The sequence below is a fragment of the Saccostrea cucullata genome, unplaced genomic scaffold (assembly GCF_032062105.1).
Source record: "Saccostrea cucullata isolate Sc308-1 unplaced genomic scaffold, CSIRO_AGI_Scuc_v1 ctg2744, whole genome shotgun sequence".
In the NCBI taxonomy this organism is placed as follows: Eukaryota; Metazoa; Mollusca; class Bivalvia; order Ostreida; family Ostreidae; genus Saccostrea; species Saccostrea cuccullata.
In genome coordinates, this window is record NW_026923407.1 from 117,501 (window position 1) to 137,057 (window position 19,557).

At 32.7% G+C, this 19,557-nt stretch overlaps 1 protein-coding gene and 1 long non-coding RNA gene across 3 annotated transcripts in view; both read left to right on the forward strand.

Annotated features, from left to right (window-relative positions):
• Positions 1-11,856: 11,856 nt before the first annotated feature.
• The window catches only part of LOC134263932 (uncharacterized), a 29,377-nt gene continuing 21,676 nt past the window's right edge, over positions 11,857-19,557 (forward strand). The window contains exons 1-2 of the mRNA XM_062746286.1: positions 11,857-11,892; positions 18,160-18,412. Of these exons, the coding sequence (XP_062602270.1) occupies positions 18,172-18,412 (241 nt within the window). The 5' untranslated portion in view covers positions 11,857-11,892; positions 18,160-18,171. The remainder of the gene's footprint in view (positions 11,893-18,159; positions 18,413-19,557) is intronic.
• On the forward strand, positions 12,230-16,909 carry LOC134263933 (uncharacterized). 2 transcript variants are annotated; one of them, XR_009991380.1, is made up of 5 exons: positions 12,230-12,356; positions 13,379-13,484; positions 14,168-14,250; positions 15,809-15,914; positions 16,598-16,909. It is a non-coding gene; the product is annotated as an uncharacterized LOC134263933 (long non-coding RNA). The 2 variants fall into 2 exon arrangements; XR_009991381.1 differs by lacking the exon at positions 13,379-13,484 and having other exon boundaries at positions 12,236-12,356.

Genomic DNA, 19,557 nt, shown 5'->3' on the forward strand with positions numbered 1-19,557 from the left:
ACTAAGTCTGTCATAGTCCCATATCTTTATTAAAATAAAATGATAAATATTGACTTTATGTACACTGAGTGTTACACTAGAATACAAACAAGTATATACTTTCACAACAACAAAAATTAGGCTGAAATTCCCTTTCATTCAAGTCCATTATCTTGTAACAGGTTCAAATCTTTAAATAAATATACAACTGACAGTGTTTAGATCATTTAAAAACATGAATTACAAGACTGTATTATATAGATTATCTACAAAAAACTGTAAAAATATTAACTGCAGGCTTTAGTTTTACTAAACTTCTTATCTTAAGAAAAAAAAGTCTAAGTTACGAAGTTCGTAACTTTTAAATTAAGAAACGATGCTTTTGTTTTACTAACGCGTTCGTAAATTTTTATCATCTACAGTAGGATTGGAAATTATCTACAACAGACTGTAAAATAAATTATCTACAGCAAGGCTGTAAAATTATCTAAAGCAGCTAATAGTAAAATAATATTGTAAATTACACAAAAGTATATAAGTGTAAAGAAAACATATGAGCAAACCTTTAACTCCAGCCATAAATAGAGAATAATTAACTAAATATAAATTTCAATTATCTACACATCGTCAACAATATAGTAAAATTTATGTTTTGCTTCCATTAAAAAAAAACTACTTTCAAATATATTAAACAATAATTTGCCATTTAATAAAATCCTACAACCTCCCCCCTAAAAATGCAAAAAAAAAAAAAATGACATCAGTAATATTGCAGTCATTTCTATGATCTTCTGAAAACTTTTAAGTACTGAACTTTGGCTAGAAAAGCTTAAGGCAATTATTACGACAAATTATCTGACCAGAAGAAGGGAAAATAAGTGTGTAATGTGTGGTTTGACGATTAACATTACAGCTGCCTTTTACCGGTACCACATCGCAAGAGATTCTATGGAGATTATCTAGGAATTTATCCTTTACAAAATTATCCCCCTCATCTCAAACATGTGACGTTATAACGTTACCTGATAACGTCAACAACAATGCAGTGCAAAGAAACCGTATACGCATACGAGTGCGAAGTGCGGTCCCGGTTTCTTTTAAATGCCTAAAATACACAGACAACAAATCAACCAACCCGTCGGAGTACAGGAAAATAAAACTCGGCGAACATCTTTCTGTTTATGGAGAGGGACAATTCTCAGTTTATGGCTTTCATAGACTCAAAACAGAGAATATTTTAGAAAGACGGGGAAGAGAAAAAACATTTTATCAAGTTTTTTAAACCGTCCTTAAAAAGTTTAAAATATTAGACTGTCTCATGACTTAATTCATGCCTCATGACAAAATTATTTATTACGCTATGAATGACGTTATTTTACTTCCTCTATTAGCATTGTGACGTCATTGCATTGTTGTTGACGTTTATATCAAGTAACGTTATAATGTCACATGTTTGAATTGTTTTGAAATGTAAAACGTCTGAAGAAATAATAAAGAAAGCGCTTACATTTTACTAACATTGTTGCCTTGTCATTTTTTACTCTAATTAAGGAATGAAGCTTATTTCAACTTATGTTATACGATGTAATATAACTTGGGGCAGTTTACGCTTTATAAACCGCGAAGCGTGCAAGTCTGTGTGATTCTCACACCAATAATTCACACTAAACTTAAAAACATTCTTTATATTTACATTTTACAAGTTTGGAAGCACAAAAAATGTACTCAGTATTGGAATTTCTCGCTGCCCTATATCCTAATACTTTTACTAACGTCGCTGTAGCCTCATTGTGACGTCACCTTAGCGCACGTTTCTCCGTGTATATTTCTACGCGTGAGTATACACGAAAATAGTTTTTAAATCAATTTCACAGTTGGCTTACTAGAAAAGCACAGCAAATGTAAATATTGCTGACGCAAACGGTCATGCGCAATGGCACCTGATCTCACTTAGCTCTGATATTTTAAAGGCGCTTACTCTTCTCACGATTTGTCTTATTAACAGTTTTAATAAACTTTTTTGTCATCATAGTATTATGATTGATGATTAGTAGTGTGATTCCAAGTTGTTGTCTCCATATATTTGATGTAATGTTGTGAAGTGCGTTAGTATAAAGAAGTACAATATATAGTTAGTACAACTCGTGAAAATGGTGAGGGGTAACAATAGGTTACAACCCACCCGAGCTGTGAACTCCGGACGGGACAGTGTCGTCAGACGTCTGTGTCAATCCAGGGTATAATCAAAACTGGCTTAATATGGTAGTAAATCAGCTGACTGTGACGTATCAAATATATGAATCCCGAACCCGAACTATTTTATAAAGCCTTTATCACTACATTCCTCCCCATTTTAATAAGCCCCATGATATGGCACAAATCAGAACATCCGACTTAATGCCATTTAAATATAAAAGCTGTATACTGTACAAATACATGTATATACAGTTTTAAAAAAAATTACACTATAAAATCAACATAACATTTTTAAAGCACCTTTGAAGTCTGCATATGTGATAGTAAAATGTCATTTCCAATTCCTGTCAAATGTACCCCATCTCTTTTAAATAGTGTTCTGTTTTTCCAATGAATTTTATGATGAAATATCGCTCTCCCTCCCCTTCTTTCCATCAATGATCCTAATTCTTTATTAATTATTGTTTTCTTGTTTTCTCCCTCCCAGACTTCAATTTTGCCCCAGACTCTTCTTGACAACAGTTCAGAATAAATAAAAATCGTATCTGGAAAATTCTTACTTTTGTTTGGAAAGTTACTTTTAATATATATAAATTTGTGAAAATTTTCATGTTCCTGATGCTTGTAGGTTTTTGATATAAGTATACATACATAAAATAGTAAAATGAAATAAATATACACTTAAAAAAACTAAATATGTTAATTTATCTATTATTTTTTTTCTTTGTTTTGTTTTTGCTTTAATTTTTATTTATATATGAAACATTAAAAACAGTGAATAAAGTTGATAAAACATGTTAGTTACTAGTATTAATTCACATGCACTTCTGCTAATTTAATCTTGAACATAGTCAGATAGGTAACGGGGTCTTTGTCTTGTCCTTTGACCTCTTTTAACCTGTTCTTTTTCTGTAGAAAGAGAACTTGAAGCGGTATTTGGGTTTTGATGATGCATCAGAACATCCGACGCGTCATCCCTAGCAAAAAGGTTTGCAACATCTGAGATCACATCATCAGATTCAGATGTTGTAGCTGAGAAAAAACAATTAGTCTGCTTCAAAAACCCATCACTCTGATTGAAAAATTTATTCCTGAATCTTTTTACCCAGCCGGGATGATCTAGATCTCTACAGAGCTTAATGCGGTCATGGTGTATTACAGATTCTCTGTTTTTCTTGTCAATGATCTTAAATAAAACAGGAGATTTGACCTCAGTTATGATATGTGGACCCTTCAAAGGAGACTTTAATTTTGAACTCTGACCCAGTTTTGTAGCTGAATCAATTTTCGGCACATCTCCTACATTGTAAGTACTTTGGTATAGATTGGTACATGTATTAAAGTATCGCTTTTGTCTATTTTGGGCTTTACAAATATTTTCTCTTGCAATTTGATGACATTCTGTAATATTAGACCTCAAATCTTGTAAGAAGTATTCAGGAATTTCTTTCTCAGAGTTGTTCAAGTTGTATGTACCTAGTATCAAATCTATATACCGGTAGGTTGGGTTGTCTCCCTTCCGAAAAACATAAAGATTGGTGTAAACTGAGTTTGTCTTTTTCAGTAGCTCTTTTAGCACCTGCAATTTGTTGTAAATTGAGGTCCCATTCATGTTGTTGTCTTTTAAATAACATCGAAAACTCTGTAGTATTAAACGGTTGTATCTTTCAACTTGATCGTTAGGCTGAGGATGATAGGGTGTTGTCCTAGTTTTAGCTATTTGTAATAGCTGACTCAATTTTTGAATAAGTACAACATCAACATTTTTACCATGGTCAGAATGTTACTCTGTAGGGCAACCGAGATATAAAATTATCAACTACAGTTTTAGCTACTGTTTCAGAATTTTGGTTTGGTATTCGGACAATTTCTAACCATTTAGTAAATTGATCAGTGATCATCAAGATGTATTTATTTCCATTCTTGGTTACAGGAAGAGGCACCGGTATGTCAATGTGTACATGATGAAGAGGATAACCTGCATGATATTGACCTAGAGCAGCCTTATCTTTGATGTTAGGCTTTTTAAGCTCACCTGAGCCGAAGGCTCAAGTGAGCTTTTCTGATCAAAATTTGTCCGTCGTCTGTCGTCGTCGGTGTCGTCGTCGTCGTAAACTTTTCACATTTTCATCTTCTTCTCAAGAACCACTGGGCCAATTTCAACCAAACTTAGCACAAAGTATTCTTGGGTGAAGGGGATTCAAGTTTGTTCAAATGAAGGGCCACGCTCTTTTCCAAGGGGAGATAATCATGAATTTGTTAAAAATTAATGGCATATTTAAAAAATCTTCTTCTCTAGAACCACTGGGCCAGGAAAGATGAAACTCATGTGGAAGCATTCTCAGGTAGTGTAGATTCAAATTTGTTCAAATCATGAGCCCCGGGGCAAGGGTGGGGCCAAAATGGCCGACCCAAGTTTTACATAGGAATATGTAGGAAAAATCTTTAAAAATCTTCTTCTCAAGAACCACTGGGCCAGGAAAGATGAAACTCATGTGGAATCATCCTCAGGTAGTGCAGATTCAAGTTTGTTCAAATCATGACCCCCGGGGCAAGGGTGGGGCCAAAATGGCTGACCCAAGTTTTACATAGGAATATATAGGAAAAATCTTTAAAAATCTTCTTCTCTAGAACCACTATGCCAGGAAAGATGAAACTCATGTGGAATCATCCTCAGGTAGAGCAGATTTAAGTTTGTTCAAATCATGACCTCCGGGGCTAGGGTGGGGCCAAAATGGCCGACCCAAGTTCTTCATAGAAATATATAGGAAACATCTTTAAAAATCTTCTTCTCAAGAACCACTATGCCAGGAAAGATGAAACTCATGTGGAATCATCCTCAGGTAGAGCAGATTTAAGTTTGTTCAAATCATGACCCCCGGGGCTAGGGTGGGGCCAAAATGGCCGACCCAAGTTTTACATAGGAATATATAGGGAAACCTTTTAAAATCTTCTTTTCAAGTACTTCAAAGCTATGATTAGTGATATTTATATGGAATCATCCTCAGGTAGTGTAGATTCTAGTTTGTTCAAATGATGAACACCTGGAGGGGGGGTGGAGTAAATTCAGTAAAAATTCTCAGGTGAGCGCTGTGGCCCGTGGGCCTCTTGTTGTTTTTGTTACATACACTACAACTTTCAACATAAAGTTTAGAGTCTTGTGTCATACCATACCAAATTGAGCATTGTTTTAATTTCTCATAAGTCTTGATTCGACCTAAATGCTGTGCTGTTTTGCGTTATGACAATGTTTTTATTTCCGGTTGCATATTTTTTGGAGCTACAAACAAATATCTTGGATTAATTTGATCCTCCGTAAGTAATATAGAAGACCATCTTTTAGGTGTAACTGAGATTCACCTGACCAAAGATATCTAACACTGGGACTACTTAATGATAACTCTTTCTGAGATGGTTTTATCCTAGACTCTATCCAGGTATTGACCTTGTAAATATCACTATCTTCATTTTGATTTTTGTTTAATTCCCCTCGGTCAAAAATATCTGACAACCCGAGAGCAATTTCATCAACACTGTCAACTGATCTTATTGTTAAAGGAGTAAAATAATCTATATCATTCTCGAAATTGGCCCATAGTTGTTTTACTCGAGTGCAAAAATGGCACCCAGCACAAGGTAATTGACTCAGTTCTATTCTAGGTCTATATTCATTACAAAGATCTACACTATCTGGTATTCTGGAGAGGGCATCTGCATTACTGTAGTTTTTCCCTGGTCTGTGTTGTAAAATGATGTTATATTGTGACAATTCCTCAATCCATTTTGCTAGTTGACCTTCAATATTTTTGAAATTTAAGAGCCATACCAAACTATTGTGGTCGGTTCTTAGAATAAAGGTATTACCCAACAAAAAATGTCTGAATCGTCTTGTAAATGTAATGATTGCCAAGAGTTCTTTTCGAGTAGTACAATATTTTCTTTGGGCTGGTGTTAATACCTTGCTAGCAAAACTTACAATTTGTTCTTTACCATTTTGTATTTGACATAATTCAGCACCAATTGAATTATCTGATGCATCTGTGTCTAAAATAAAGGTATCTTATGAATTTGGATATGCTAATGTCAAAGCTTGAATGATGCATTGTTTGATCATTTCAAATGCATTTTGATGTTCTTCTGACCATTCAATTTTTGACTTTTTTGATGTTTTTACAAGTTTGTATAATGATGAGAAATTTTAGCAAAACCCTTAACATGATTTCTGTGGTAGTTTGCGAATCCCAAGAATGATTCTAATTGCTTTGTATCTTTTGGGACTGGCCACTTTTCGATAATATCTATACTTTCAGGGTTGACTTTTGATTTCTCTTTGGTATAATTCACACTTTGGGGGTTTGAGTTTCAGGTTGTATTTTTCAAATCTGGAAATAACTGCAGTAAGATTTCTAGTATGAGACAGCATATCACTACTTAAAATGATAACATCATTAAAGTATGCTAAGCATTTTTGCCATGTTAATCCCCTTAGAACTTATTGGATAACTCTACTAAATGTGGCAGGGCTGTTGCATAAACTGAAGGGTAATCTAACATGTTCATACAAGCCATACTTAGTTGTAAATGCTGTTTTGCTTCTGTCTTCTTCATCTACTAGTACCTGCCAGTAACCTGAAGCCATATCTAGTGAATTGAAAAAATATTTCCCCCTAAAGTGTCAATGCAATCTTGTATATTTGGTATGGGAAAAGCATCTTTTGTTGAAACTTTGTTAAAGGGCCTTTAATCTATACAAAATCTCATTTTCTCATCTTTCTTTCGCATTAATACGGGAGGAACGTCTCTATGTGAGTGAAAAATTCTTGAGAGGGACGTTAAACAATATACAATCAATCAATCAATACGGGAGGAGAGGCCCACTCTGAAGTAGAGGGTTGAATTATATCTTTTTCAAGCATTTGTTCAATATGTTTTTTCTCTTCATTTTCAAACCCTACTCGAGTTCTACGCTACTTCTATTTGATTGGTCTTGCTCCAACAGTGTTAATTTTATGAGTTATCTCCCCATTAAAAAGACCTAAATCAAAATCATCTTTGACAAAAACATGTTGAAATCTGTTTGGCAAAGAGAAAGCTTTATAAAGGTCTTCTTTATTTCGGTTAGTAATTAATCTATCATATAGGTCTTGTTAGTGAGGTGGTAACTGAGATCTTCAATTTTCTGACGATGGTTTAGTAATGGAGTGATTAATTTTAATTTTATTGACAGATATTTGTTAGTCATCTTCCATATCAACCACTTCATCTATTTTCATTCCAAAACCTATATTTTCACCATTTTCAAAGTGACAAATCTATCTGTTGGCTTTCTAAAGGAAATGCTTGTATGTTCTGAATTAATTACAGAATTTGGAGGCATAAAACCCTCAGAAGAATTCTTGTCCCTCTCAATACAAAGTGAACCTTCGAATGATCTGTCAACTTTTACTGGTGTAATTTGAACTGTATGAGGTGGTATAACTGTTATTTTCTGTACAGAAACTCTGTATACCTGAACATCATTCTTTGAACTCTCTGTTTTGATCTTAGTGGTTGGTACTGATGTTTGATGCAAAGTAAGAGTCAAGTTTTGCATATTGATAATGCTATTGTGTGCCTTCAAAAAATCAAGTCCAAGTAATAATGAGTCTGCTATCACTCCAACCACTACATCCCACCGTTGTACTATTGGCCCTACTCTCAACTAAACCTTTTCTGCTATTTTGGCGGTGATGTAATGTTTACCTGCCCCTTTCAAAGTTATTTTCTTACTTAATTTTGATTTGGGTTTGAGGGTTTCAAAAAGTTCATTGTAAGAAGCCAAATCCGATGGTGCAGAAAACTATTAACGTTTATGACGTCATAGTACCACTGCGCAAAAATGCGATGCTGTGCCATGCTAAGGCCTGATTGTTTTAAATAAATACAAATGAATATTATTTGAGCAAAGATTAACCCTTATATTTTGGATATAGGTGCAAGATTAACACTTATCAGTCGAAAAATGTGTAACAACCATAAGCTATAAGATATCTTGGATGGGTGCAGGACTAACCCAAATCAGTCCAATAGTGTGCGAGGACTAACCAGAAAATCTCTCGGGTGAGTTCGAAAAAACACATTAGTGTTCAAGAACTAACCCTTATCAGTCGAATGGTGTACAAGGACTAACCCTAATAGCTATGGTTGGCGAAAACAATAAGCAAAATCAGTACAAATGTATGCGAGACAAATACTAAATCAATTGAGAAATAAGATATCCTTTTTAGAGTGTCATCTTGAATGCAGAACAACGTCATGACGTCGGGCTAGTGTGACGTCATAAACGTTGATTGTTCATCCACACCATCGGACTTTGGTGTGTCAGACCATCGCACTTTAGCGCAACTTGTCTCATAGGAAACGAGCCATAGGACTTCGGCGTGACCATCGGACTTTGGCGTCCGTAAAGACACCGAGCCATCGGGGTTTGGCGAGACTATCGGACTTTGGCGTCACCATCGCACTTAAGAGTCTTACATATTGTATTTGACAAAAGATTTGGACACAAATTAACTCGGTTAACCCTTCCATGCTTCGTTTAGTGCCTGCACTGCCATATGAATATTGCATCACTTAATGTCGAGTCTTTCTTTTTGCTTCTTTCGCTAAAATTTTCATTAGATGCCTTTCATAATATTTGTCTTATTCAACAGACTGTCGCATTGAAGATTTTTTTGTATTTTGTGATTTCTTTTAAAATGACAAGAATTTGTGAAATGCTGATCACTGATTGGCTTGTGTTGGAGTCGGTTGTTAGAACAGAGGCGGGCTGAGAAAAACATGTGATCTAATTTCTCTCTTAAGATCAAAATTATCCACGTAACACAGAAATGCTGAAATATTTCTCCCAGAATCGAGCAATTAATGATATGTAATGTTTTTGTTTGTCTATTTGGTTTCTGTAGTCATAAAATGCCTCCATTAAATATGAACTTCCTATTTTGATGAAATTACACTGCATCATATGATTTCTAAGATTTAATCATATTCGATAAATATTAATAATTTATAATAATTCGAAAACGTAAATGCTTTGACTTTATCGTAACTATATTAGATCGTATTTATTGTTGAAGATTTTACCTAAAAAGCATGAAAGTGTTTCTCAAGTTTTTATCATTTTAAGTGTTTCTTCAATAAAATGGAATGAGTTTTTTTTTACCCTATTTATACGTATTCCCGAGATGGAGTTCAGAATTATTTATTTATTTTATTAATGTTATTTGTTTATTTTGTATGGTAATCTTAATGATTGTCAATGCATTCTGTCCAGGCCTTAATTATAATTCTTGAGGAGGGAGATTATCTTGTTACAGGTTTAGAAAAGTGGATAATTCTTTTTTTTTTTCTCCTAAGACTTGGAAAAAGAAATATACTTGGAAAATATTAGTACTACTTCAATAAAATAACAAATATGGACAAATCACACTCAGTTAAGGTTTACAGATGAAACAACTTTCAGAATATGCATGTTTAGCTTGGTGATAACAGAATTATATAAACTTATATAAACTTTAGAAAAATATACCTAGCCATGTGAATTTTATCGGGAAAATCAAAATACTAAAATTCAGCATTGTAATTTTTCTGGGTTTTTTTTTATCATTTTGTTTTTCCTTATATCTCAATATATTTCATTTTAACCTTTTGGGGTGATGAGGTGTATAGTTGATAAAAGACATTTTTTTTCTACGAAAACCTGGCTAATCTTACTTTTTGATGTTCAGTGGACTAAGGTTTCAGAATTTTGAATGTCATTCTTGCGCGGCCATGTCAGATTCAAAATGATTTTTTTTAGATCTCTGAACTCATCTTACATGCACATTCTTCACAGTAACACAATCCTATTTTAGACTGAGTCATGGCATGTCCTGAAGATTTGATTCTAAATTTGGCCAGTGGCGAAGTAGATATATAGAGCGTCTTTTCTCGGAGTGTGGAGTTGATTCTTTCGTCGCGGGCTCGAATCCCACTGTGGACCGTGAGGACCGATTCTTCGGATGAGACCGTATACATTGAGGTCCCCTTTTGCAGTAGGTGCTAGCACGAAAAAGATCCCCCACTGCTCAGTGGCCCTTAGTGCCAAGTACACTGTAAAAATTGTGTTTAGAGTTTAAACACTTCCATGACGTGTTTAGATCTAAACATGTATAGAAATATGTTTAACTACTAAACACTTATGTCTTAACATGTTTTATATCTAAACGTGTTTAGAAATTAAACACGTTCAGCTGTAAAATGCAGAGTTATCTTCCCGGAAATGACATAAATACTCGAATATTTGAACGTTAATTTGAACGGCCATCGAAACAAAGTGAATCACAAGAGGCTTTAGGGATGTATCAAGGAGAGATACTGACAACCCAACGGATAACCCTGAAGAAATATTGAAAACCATTCGAAAGGCATCTCTTAATGCAATATATTAAAGGTATATTTTCTTTTTTATTACGATTTGCATTATTAATGTTAAACCACGATGAGCAATGTAAACAGTGCCTTGAGGTTGTTTATAGACTTGTAGGAGAGAAGTTTATATTGAATTTAATTAAAAATAACTATTTTTATATAAATATAGTTTCAATGCACTTGAAAAATTGATGTCATCTTCAATGGGCAGCATACAATACTTTCACTTAAATCTGACTTTCTTTCCAACAGGTTATGTGAGTAGACTAGTCGGGATCGAACTCAAAGCATGCATGTATCAAAGTACCTGCATGGCGTCATCTTCAAGTGCTAATTGTTGTTTCATGATCAACACTAAGAAATGTATTTTTATGAAGTGCATTGGGTTACCCCTAATTCGACAATGTTCGGCAGATTTGAATAACATGTACCTAAAATTATCATTTTGTGATTATCCTTGTGCATTTGAAATGGATTAATTACTTTTCGGCAGTTACTGATGGAATATTATATCATGTGGTGCTATGTAGTGCTTTAGGACTGCTGAAAGTGAATCAAGTTTGACATTTTGATGACTGACATATGGAACACTCTGCAACCGATTGAAACTGTATTTAATCATATACAAAATACTATGTAAAATAAATATTTTATAATTTTGATTGAAATATCTTTGATAAAGCATTATTAAAATGATTAAAGGAAGTTTTGATATAAAATTGCTAGCTTATTTTATTTTTGTTGCTCATCACTGCGTTATAAAATGTATGTCATGCTGATTGAATTTATAAAGACCAAAAAAATTAATTTGTGTGAAAAGAACATCCCACAATTCTAAAGTATCTACATATCTTAACATTCAGAAGCCTTATGATGAATAATTAACTTATATCGGTTAATATTTTGAAAATTTTGACAATAATATTATGTGTTTTAAATAATATGCTCTTTGTGCTGAAATTTACAAGTGTTTATATTTTTCTGTAGTTACATGTACACTTGTTTTAATATGTTAAATCTAGATATGTTTAATTTCTAAGCACAAATTTAAGATATGTGTTTAAAATTCAAACACTTTTCTAAGCACTTTCTTGTCACCTTCTTTTTTATATGTTTAATTCCAAAACATGTAAAATTTCTAAATTTTTTTCAAAGTGCGTAATTTTGCCACAGTGGTGTTATACGGTTTCGAAGGGACAGGGTGCGAAATATTATTACACCGTTAGTGCTAAAAGCGGTAAGTCCACTCACTCAGTTGCAATAACATCAGTAAAGGAAAAACCCCTACATAAACAAATACATGGGCGCAGACATTTTGGACACCCAAGGTTGTGCGGAGGAGAAAATGCTAGCTGGCGCGTGATTGGTCAATAAGAGAAAAGACTTGTTATGTATTTGACAAGTGAAATAAAGTTGATAAAAATCTGATATCAAGACTTGTTTTTCTTTGAGGTATATAGGAGTTACAGGTAAAAATTTGAATGGAGGGATGCACTTTGGTTAGAGATTTTCATTTGGTGTCAAACGCACCTAGTTGTAAACAAATGGAAATTGAAAGTAAAAGTGCAACGGCACGGTATATTTTTTCTGGCATTTTTTGTGTTCCAATATCTCGAACTTTCACGACAAAAAGACCATTTTCCCGAAATTCAATATATGTATCAGTGAGAGGTGCTAAAGTTTGTATGGAAGTCTATGGGAAAACATTTGGTGGTGTTTGTCCTATAGAAAAGGTATGATTTCATGGATAAAAATTGATTACAGCCAAAAAATCAATCAGTTCCTATTTTTTCGGCGTTGGGATTATATTTTAGTTAGTTTTGACTATTTGTTTAAAAATTAGAGGGTCTGGGTAAATTGGGGCTCACAATGGGGACTGCACATAGTGAAAAAATGCCAAAATTTGTGCCCTAGCTCTCATATTTTCAATAAATGAACATGTAAATAATTTTAAATAAATATTTATACCGAAATTTACTGTGAATATTGTAAATAATGCAATATCAATATTTATGGGCATCATCAATACACAAAACATATGAATATCCCCCTCGCAGTTTGAAAAATTCATTTAAATCCATGTATTTTATGAGTGTAGACATTGGAACAGATTGAATAATCCTCTTTCAAATTTGTGTTAATCAGAGTTGATTGAATAATTTATAACAAAATTTGACTGCTGTTAGCTAATTAGGGTACTTTGTTTTTACATAAGGGGCATAATCCAGCAGAAAAGCCAGTTTCAGTCATGTAATCAGTGCTGGCTTGAAATAAGAGTTATACTATTGGTGAAACTTAGAGATTACTAGTAGGAAATTTAATTTAAATTACAGCACAATATATTCTTGCTGAAAATACATTGAAAATGCAATAAATATGCAAAATTATAACTGAAAAAATTATGAAAAAGGTGTCTAAATATCCCTCCTCCTTGCCATATCCAATCTTGATATTCTGCTGAAAGGGGGGGGGTAATTTTGTGCTTAAATCATGCTGAAAAATGAAGGAATTTTGTTTAAATTTGGTTTATTTGAATAACAAGAGTCATGCTTATCTACAGTTATTTTTTTCCAATTTCTTTGATATTTTTAAAAATAATTATCTGAGTAAATTCTATTTAACATGATTTTTTTAAAGGTATTACATCAAAAATGCTTAAAAGAAATTCAAAATATGGTGTAAATAATAAAAAATTAAGATATAAGCTGCTATATGCATTTATCAGTATGTTTTAATAAAATAAAATGTATTTTAGCAATGCATTATCAAGAAGGAAGAGATTAATGAACCCTACCCTCTTACAATGAACAAAACATGGACACACTCGGGATGATCCTTTTGCTTTCATTCAGAGTTTCAAGGTATGGTTTTCTTAGAAAATCTAGTTAATCTCTTAATATTTAAGTTATTAAGAACTTTTTATAGATTATTAGAAAATAAATTTCCTCAGAACTGCAGTTATTCAAGCACTTTGCTTACAATTGAGCACTATATTCAGTCAGACAATATGATTTATCTTCCCTTGGCATTTAATCAATTTATTAATTATGTCATTGATAAGAAATAATATGCTAATAAATATATTTGCCTTTTATGAGAATATACATATTTAACATCAATTACATGAAATGATCATGAAAATTGGCTAAAATGTAGGTCACCCCCCTTCAAAATTACAAAATTTTCAATGGGGATGTATTTGATTCTCTGATGCCAGCAACCCACTGCTGATAGATTTTTTTAAAATCTTAAGTACATTTGAACTAGATATAATTCTCTTTCTTTCCACTAATTATTTTATCTACATTAGTTTTCACTCTTTCCATAACCCAGCTTTTTCTTACAAAACCTGCTGATTTTCTTCATTTTTCATTAATAACGGGTACCTGCTACCCTGAATGATTAACATGATCTACCTTCAGAAATTATTAGAGATAATAAGAAAAACAAGCAATACATAAGCGAAATTAATCATTTTATTTTAAAAGTTTGAAAGAAAAATAGAGAAATGCTTCAATTTATAGACATTTTTTCTGTTTCACAGATGTGGGTCTGATTGACTGGGGTGTGAAATGTAACAGCCAATGGTGTACTTAAGCTAAGACTGTCAGTCCCAATATTCAAGAGGTGAGATAAGCAATGGATATGTGTTCTAAATTTACTAAATTGACCACTTTTTATAAATGTTTCTTTTACTCTATAGGAAAAACCCCTACATAAACAAATACATGGGCGCAGACATTTTGGACACCCAAGGTTGTGCGGAGGAGAAAATGCTAGCTGGCGCGTGATTGGTCAATAAGAGAAAAGACTTGTTATGTATTTGACAAGTGAAATAAAGTTGATAAAAATCTGATATCAAGACTTGTTTTTCTTTGAGGTATATAGGAGTTACAGGTAAAAATTTGAATGGAGGGATGCACTTTGGTTAGAGATTTTCATTTGGTGTCAAACGCACCTAGTTGTAAACAAATGGAAATTGAAAGTAAAAGTGCAACGGCACGGTATATTTTTTCTGGCATTTTTTGTGTTCCAATATCTCGAACTTTCACGACAAAAAGACCATTTTCCCGAAATTCAATATATGTATCAGTGAGAGGTGCTAAAGTTTGTATGGAAGTCTATGGGAAAACATTTGGTGGTGTTTGTCCTATAGAAAAGGTATGATTTCATGGATAAAAATTGATTACAGCCAAAAAATCAATCAGTTCCTATTTTTTCGGCGTTGGGATTATATTTTAGTTAGTTTTGACTATTTGTTTAAAAATTAGAGGGTTTGGGTAAATTGGGGCTCACAATGGGGACTGCACATAGTGAAAAAATGCCAAAATTTGTGCCCTAGCTCTCATATTTTCAATAAATGAACATGTAAATAATTTTAAATAAATATTTATACCGAAATTTACTGTGAATATTGTAAATAATGCAATATCAATATTTATGGGCATCATCAATACACAAAACATATGAATATCCCCCTCGCAGTTTGAAAAATTCATTTAAATCCATGTATTTTATGAGTGTAGACATTGGAACAGATTGAATAATCCTCTTTCAAATTTGTGTTAATCAGAGTTGATTGAATAATTTATAACAAAATTTGACTGCTGTTAGCTAATTAGGGTACTTTGTTTTTACATAAGGGGCATAATCCAGCAGAAAAGCCAGTTTCAGTCATGTAATCAGTGCTGGCTTGAAATAAGAGTTATACTATTGGTGAAACTTAGAGATTACTAGTAGGAAATTTAATTTAAATTACAGCACAATATATTCTTGCTGAAAATACATTGAAAATGCAATAAATATGCAAAATTATAACTGAAAAAATTATGAAAAAGGTGTCTAAATATCCCTCCTCCTTGCCATATCCAATCTTGATATTCTGCTGAAAGGGGGGGGGGGTAATTTTGTGCTTAAATCATGCTGAAAAATGAAGGAATTTTGTTTAAATTTGGTTTATTTGAATAACAAGAGTCATGCTTATCTGCAGTTATTTTTTTCCAATTTCTTTGATATTTTTAAAAATAATTATCTGAGTAAATTCTATTTAACATGATTTTTTTAAAGGTATTACATCAAAAATGCTTAAAAGAAATTCAAAATATGGTGTAAATAATAAAAAATTAAGATATAAGCTGCTATATGCATTTATCAGTATGTTTTAATAAAATAAAATGTATTTTAGCAATGCATTATCAAGAAGGAAGAGATTAATGAACCCTACCCTCTTACAATGAACAAAACATGGACACACTCGGGATGATCCTTTTGCTTTCATTCAGAGTTTCAAGGTATGGTTTTCTTAGAAAATCTAGTTAATCTCTTAATATTTAAGTTATTAAGAACTTTTTATAGATTATTAGAAAATAAATTTCCTCAGAACTGCAGTTATTCAAGCACTTTGCTTACAATTGAGCACTATATTCAGTCAGACAATATGATTTATCTTCCCTTGGCATTTAATCAATTTATTAATTATGTCATTGATAAGAAATAATATGCTAATAAATATATTTGCCTTTTATGAGAATATACATATTTAACATCAATTACATGAAATGATCATGAAAATTGGCTAAAATGTAGGTCACCCCCCTTCAAAATTACAAAATTTTCAATGGGGATGTATTTGATTCTCTGATGCCAGCAACCCACTGCTGATAGATTTTTTTAAAATCTTAAGTACATTTGAACTAGATATAATTCTCTTTCTTTCCACTGATTATTTTATCTACATTAGTTTTCACTCTTTCCATAACCCAGCTTTTTCTTACAAAACCTGCTGATTTTCTTCATTTTTCATTAATAACGGGTACCTGCTACCCTGAATGATTAACATGATCTACCTTCAGAAATTATTAGAGATAATAAGAAAAACAAGCAATACATAAGCGAAATTAATCATTTTATTTTAAAAGTTTGAAAGAAAAATAGAGAAATGCTTCAATTTATAGACATTTTTTCTGTTTCACAGATGTGGGTCTGATTGACTGGGGTGTGAAATGTAACAGCCAATGGTGTACTTAAGCTAAGACTGTCAGTCCCAATATTCAAGAGGTGAGATAAGCAATGGATATGTGTTCTAAATTTACTAAATTGACCACTTTTTATAAATGTTTCTTTTACTCTATAGGAAAAACCCCTACATAAACAAATACATGGGCGCAGACATTTTGGACACCCAAGGTTGTGCGGAGGAGAAAATGCTAGCTGGCGCGTGATTGGTCAATAAGAGAAAAGACTTGTTATGTATTTGACAAGTGAAATAAAGTTGATAAAAATCTGATATCAAGACTTGTTTTTCTTTGAGGTATATAGGAGTTACAGGTAAAAATTTGAATGGAGGGATGCACTTTGGTTAGAGATTTTCATTTGGTGTCAAACGCACCTAGTTGTAAACAAATGGAAATTGAAAGTAAAAGTGCAACGGCACGGTATATTTTTTCTGGCATTTTTTGTGTTCCAATATCTCGAACTTTCACGACAAAAAGACCATTTTCCCGAAATTCAATATTTGTATCAGTGAGAGGTGCTAAAGTTTGTATGGAAGTCTATGGGAAAACATTTGGTGGTGTTTGTCCAGTAAGTAAATACTCGTGAAACTGAGCATTTATATTGTAGGTTTCTTTTTTTTTTATTCTATTTATCTCAACATGTTCATTGTGAATTTGTGAGAGAAAAAAATAGATACTGGCTTTTATTTATCATGTTTATAGAGTAACAGAGTCTACACATATTTTTCGAACTGTTTTCAGGTAAACCGAAAGTAGAATGTTTAGCTTTGTTAAAAAAAACTAGTTTTACTCTTTTAAAATTATTGATTTAATCTTTATGGTTATGTTTATCGTAAGAAGGATTATTTGAATACAGAGATATAATATTACACTATCAGAATAAAATTATATTTAAATCATGACAAAATAATGATTATCATGATGAATCTCAAAATAGGGGCCTGTTCATGTATGGACATGTTTCACGTTATCAAGACATGAATTTTAAATATCCGTGTCAAGACCATAATATTTATCTTACACATGTTTTTTGCATATACCTTGAAAGGTAATCTATTGCATTCAAAACACCATTACATGGAAAGGGTGCCAAAAGGTTCAACATGTTCAAGCATGTGTTTTAGTTTGACTTCACAAATCGTTGAAGACCTATGAATTGCAAAGTCATAAGCGAAAATCACACACACATTGATCAGAAGCTGTTATTTTGGCTCTTTCATTAACTGTAGCTTACATGAAGGATAATACATAATTATTTAGTTTTTTTAATTCATACATAATTCACATAAATTGCAGTCAAGGTAGAGAGCAAAAAAAAAAAAAAAAGCAATGAATCAATTTTTGAAAGATTTAGTCTCATAACTGCAACGGTGTGTGTTAACAAATTTTTATAACTCATGTGACAATTGGTTTGCACACACCGTTGCAGTTATGAGACTGTCTCTTTCGAAAAATAATGATTCATTGCTTTTATAAGCACTGTACAGTGATACAATGTACGTTACATATTTTCAAATTTTAGGTTCAGTTCAGGATGAATTCTGGTGCTTATGAAGTGATGAAAGGAAAAGAATGGAAAGCTATTAACTTTGATTGGGATTTTTCAGTCGGTGATAATAGACTCAGAAGAGGAATCGCAATTATACAGCAGAGGCAAAGTTTCATTAAAATGTTGGCAGATTTAGAGTTTGAAATTTATCCATTTGATAGCCAAAAAAATGTGAAGTGCACAAGAAATTTATCCAAGACCCAATTTTTGGAGGAATTGAAAAAATGTACGTCAATGTTTCACTGTTTGTCTTAATTCACTATACACTGATTATATCAAACATATAACGTAGAAATGTTTCAGCCAGAGATATACGAGTATATCTACTGTATGCGTGCAGGGAAATTTTGCTCCTGTTTTATTTTTTACCTTTCGCATCAACCTCAGTTGAACAAATTTAAAATGGGCAAATTTCATAGAATACGTATAATTTCTTAAAATCTGAGGAAACAATGGACAAGAAAAGTTAATTAATTGAACTCTTAAGGGGAAGCATCCTGGGGTAGTTTCGATTCTATCTAAATTGTTCAAATTATGGTCCCCAAGGGTAAAATAGGGAACCAAATTTTTCAAATTAAAATATACAAGCAAATCCCTTGAAAATTTTCTTTTGAAGAACCACTAGGCCAGAAAAGCTGAAACATATATGGAAGTATTCAAGGGTAGTGTAAATTTTAATGTAATAACCCCCCCCCGAGTAGGGTGGGGCCACAATTAGTATTACAAGGAAGGGGGTTAATCTAGTGAAGAACAGAAGAGCCAAAGTAACTGAGTTGAGCATTGTTGCCCATGGGCCTCTTGTCATTAATGATCTAAAGTTGTATCCTGATCATGACCCAAGGTCATATCTCAAGGTCATGTTAGGTCACTGGCATTGAGAACTGGTAAGGTCAATGAGATGATGACATTATAGATCAGAAGAAATCACAAGAATCCTTGGGTAATGTTGCTTGAATTTTGATCAAAACATTAATTTATGGTCATATTATATGGGGAAAAGGTGTATTAAAAAAATAATGACATTAAAATTTGCAACAATTGTCAAGTAGACAGTGAGCCACAATATGTGTATACTGTAGGTAAATAGATCGCTATTGATCCAGTTTTTAGCTCTACTAGTCAGCTTATGTGATAGTAATGTGTCCGTCTGTCTGTCTGTAAACAATTTTAAAAAAAAAATGCTACTCCTCCTACAGTTCTGGTCTGATTTCAATATAACTTGGCACACAAGTAGACCACTTCGATACATAATTCTGTATATCGGTTTTTGATTTCAATGAACGGTGTTGCCGTGGTTACTAAAAATAGACATTTCTGTGAAAAACATTCAAAATGCTACTCCTCCTACAGTTTTGGTACGATTTCAATATA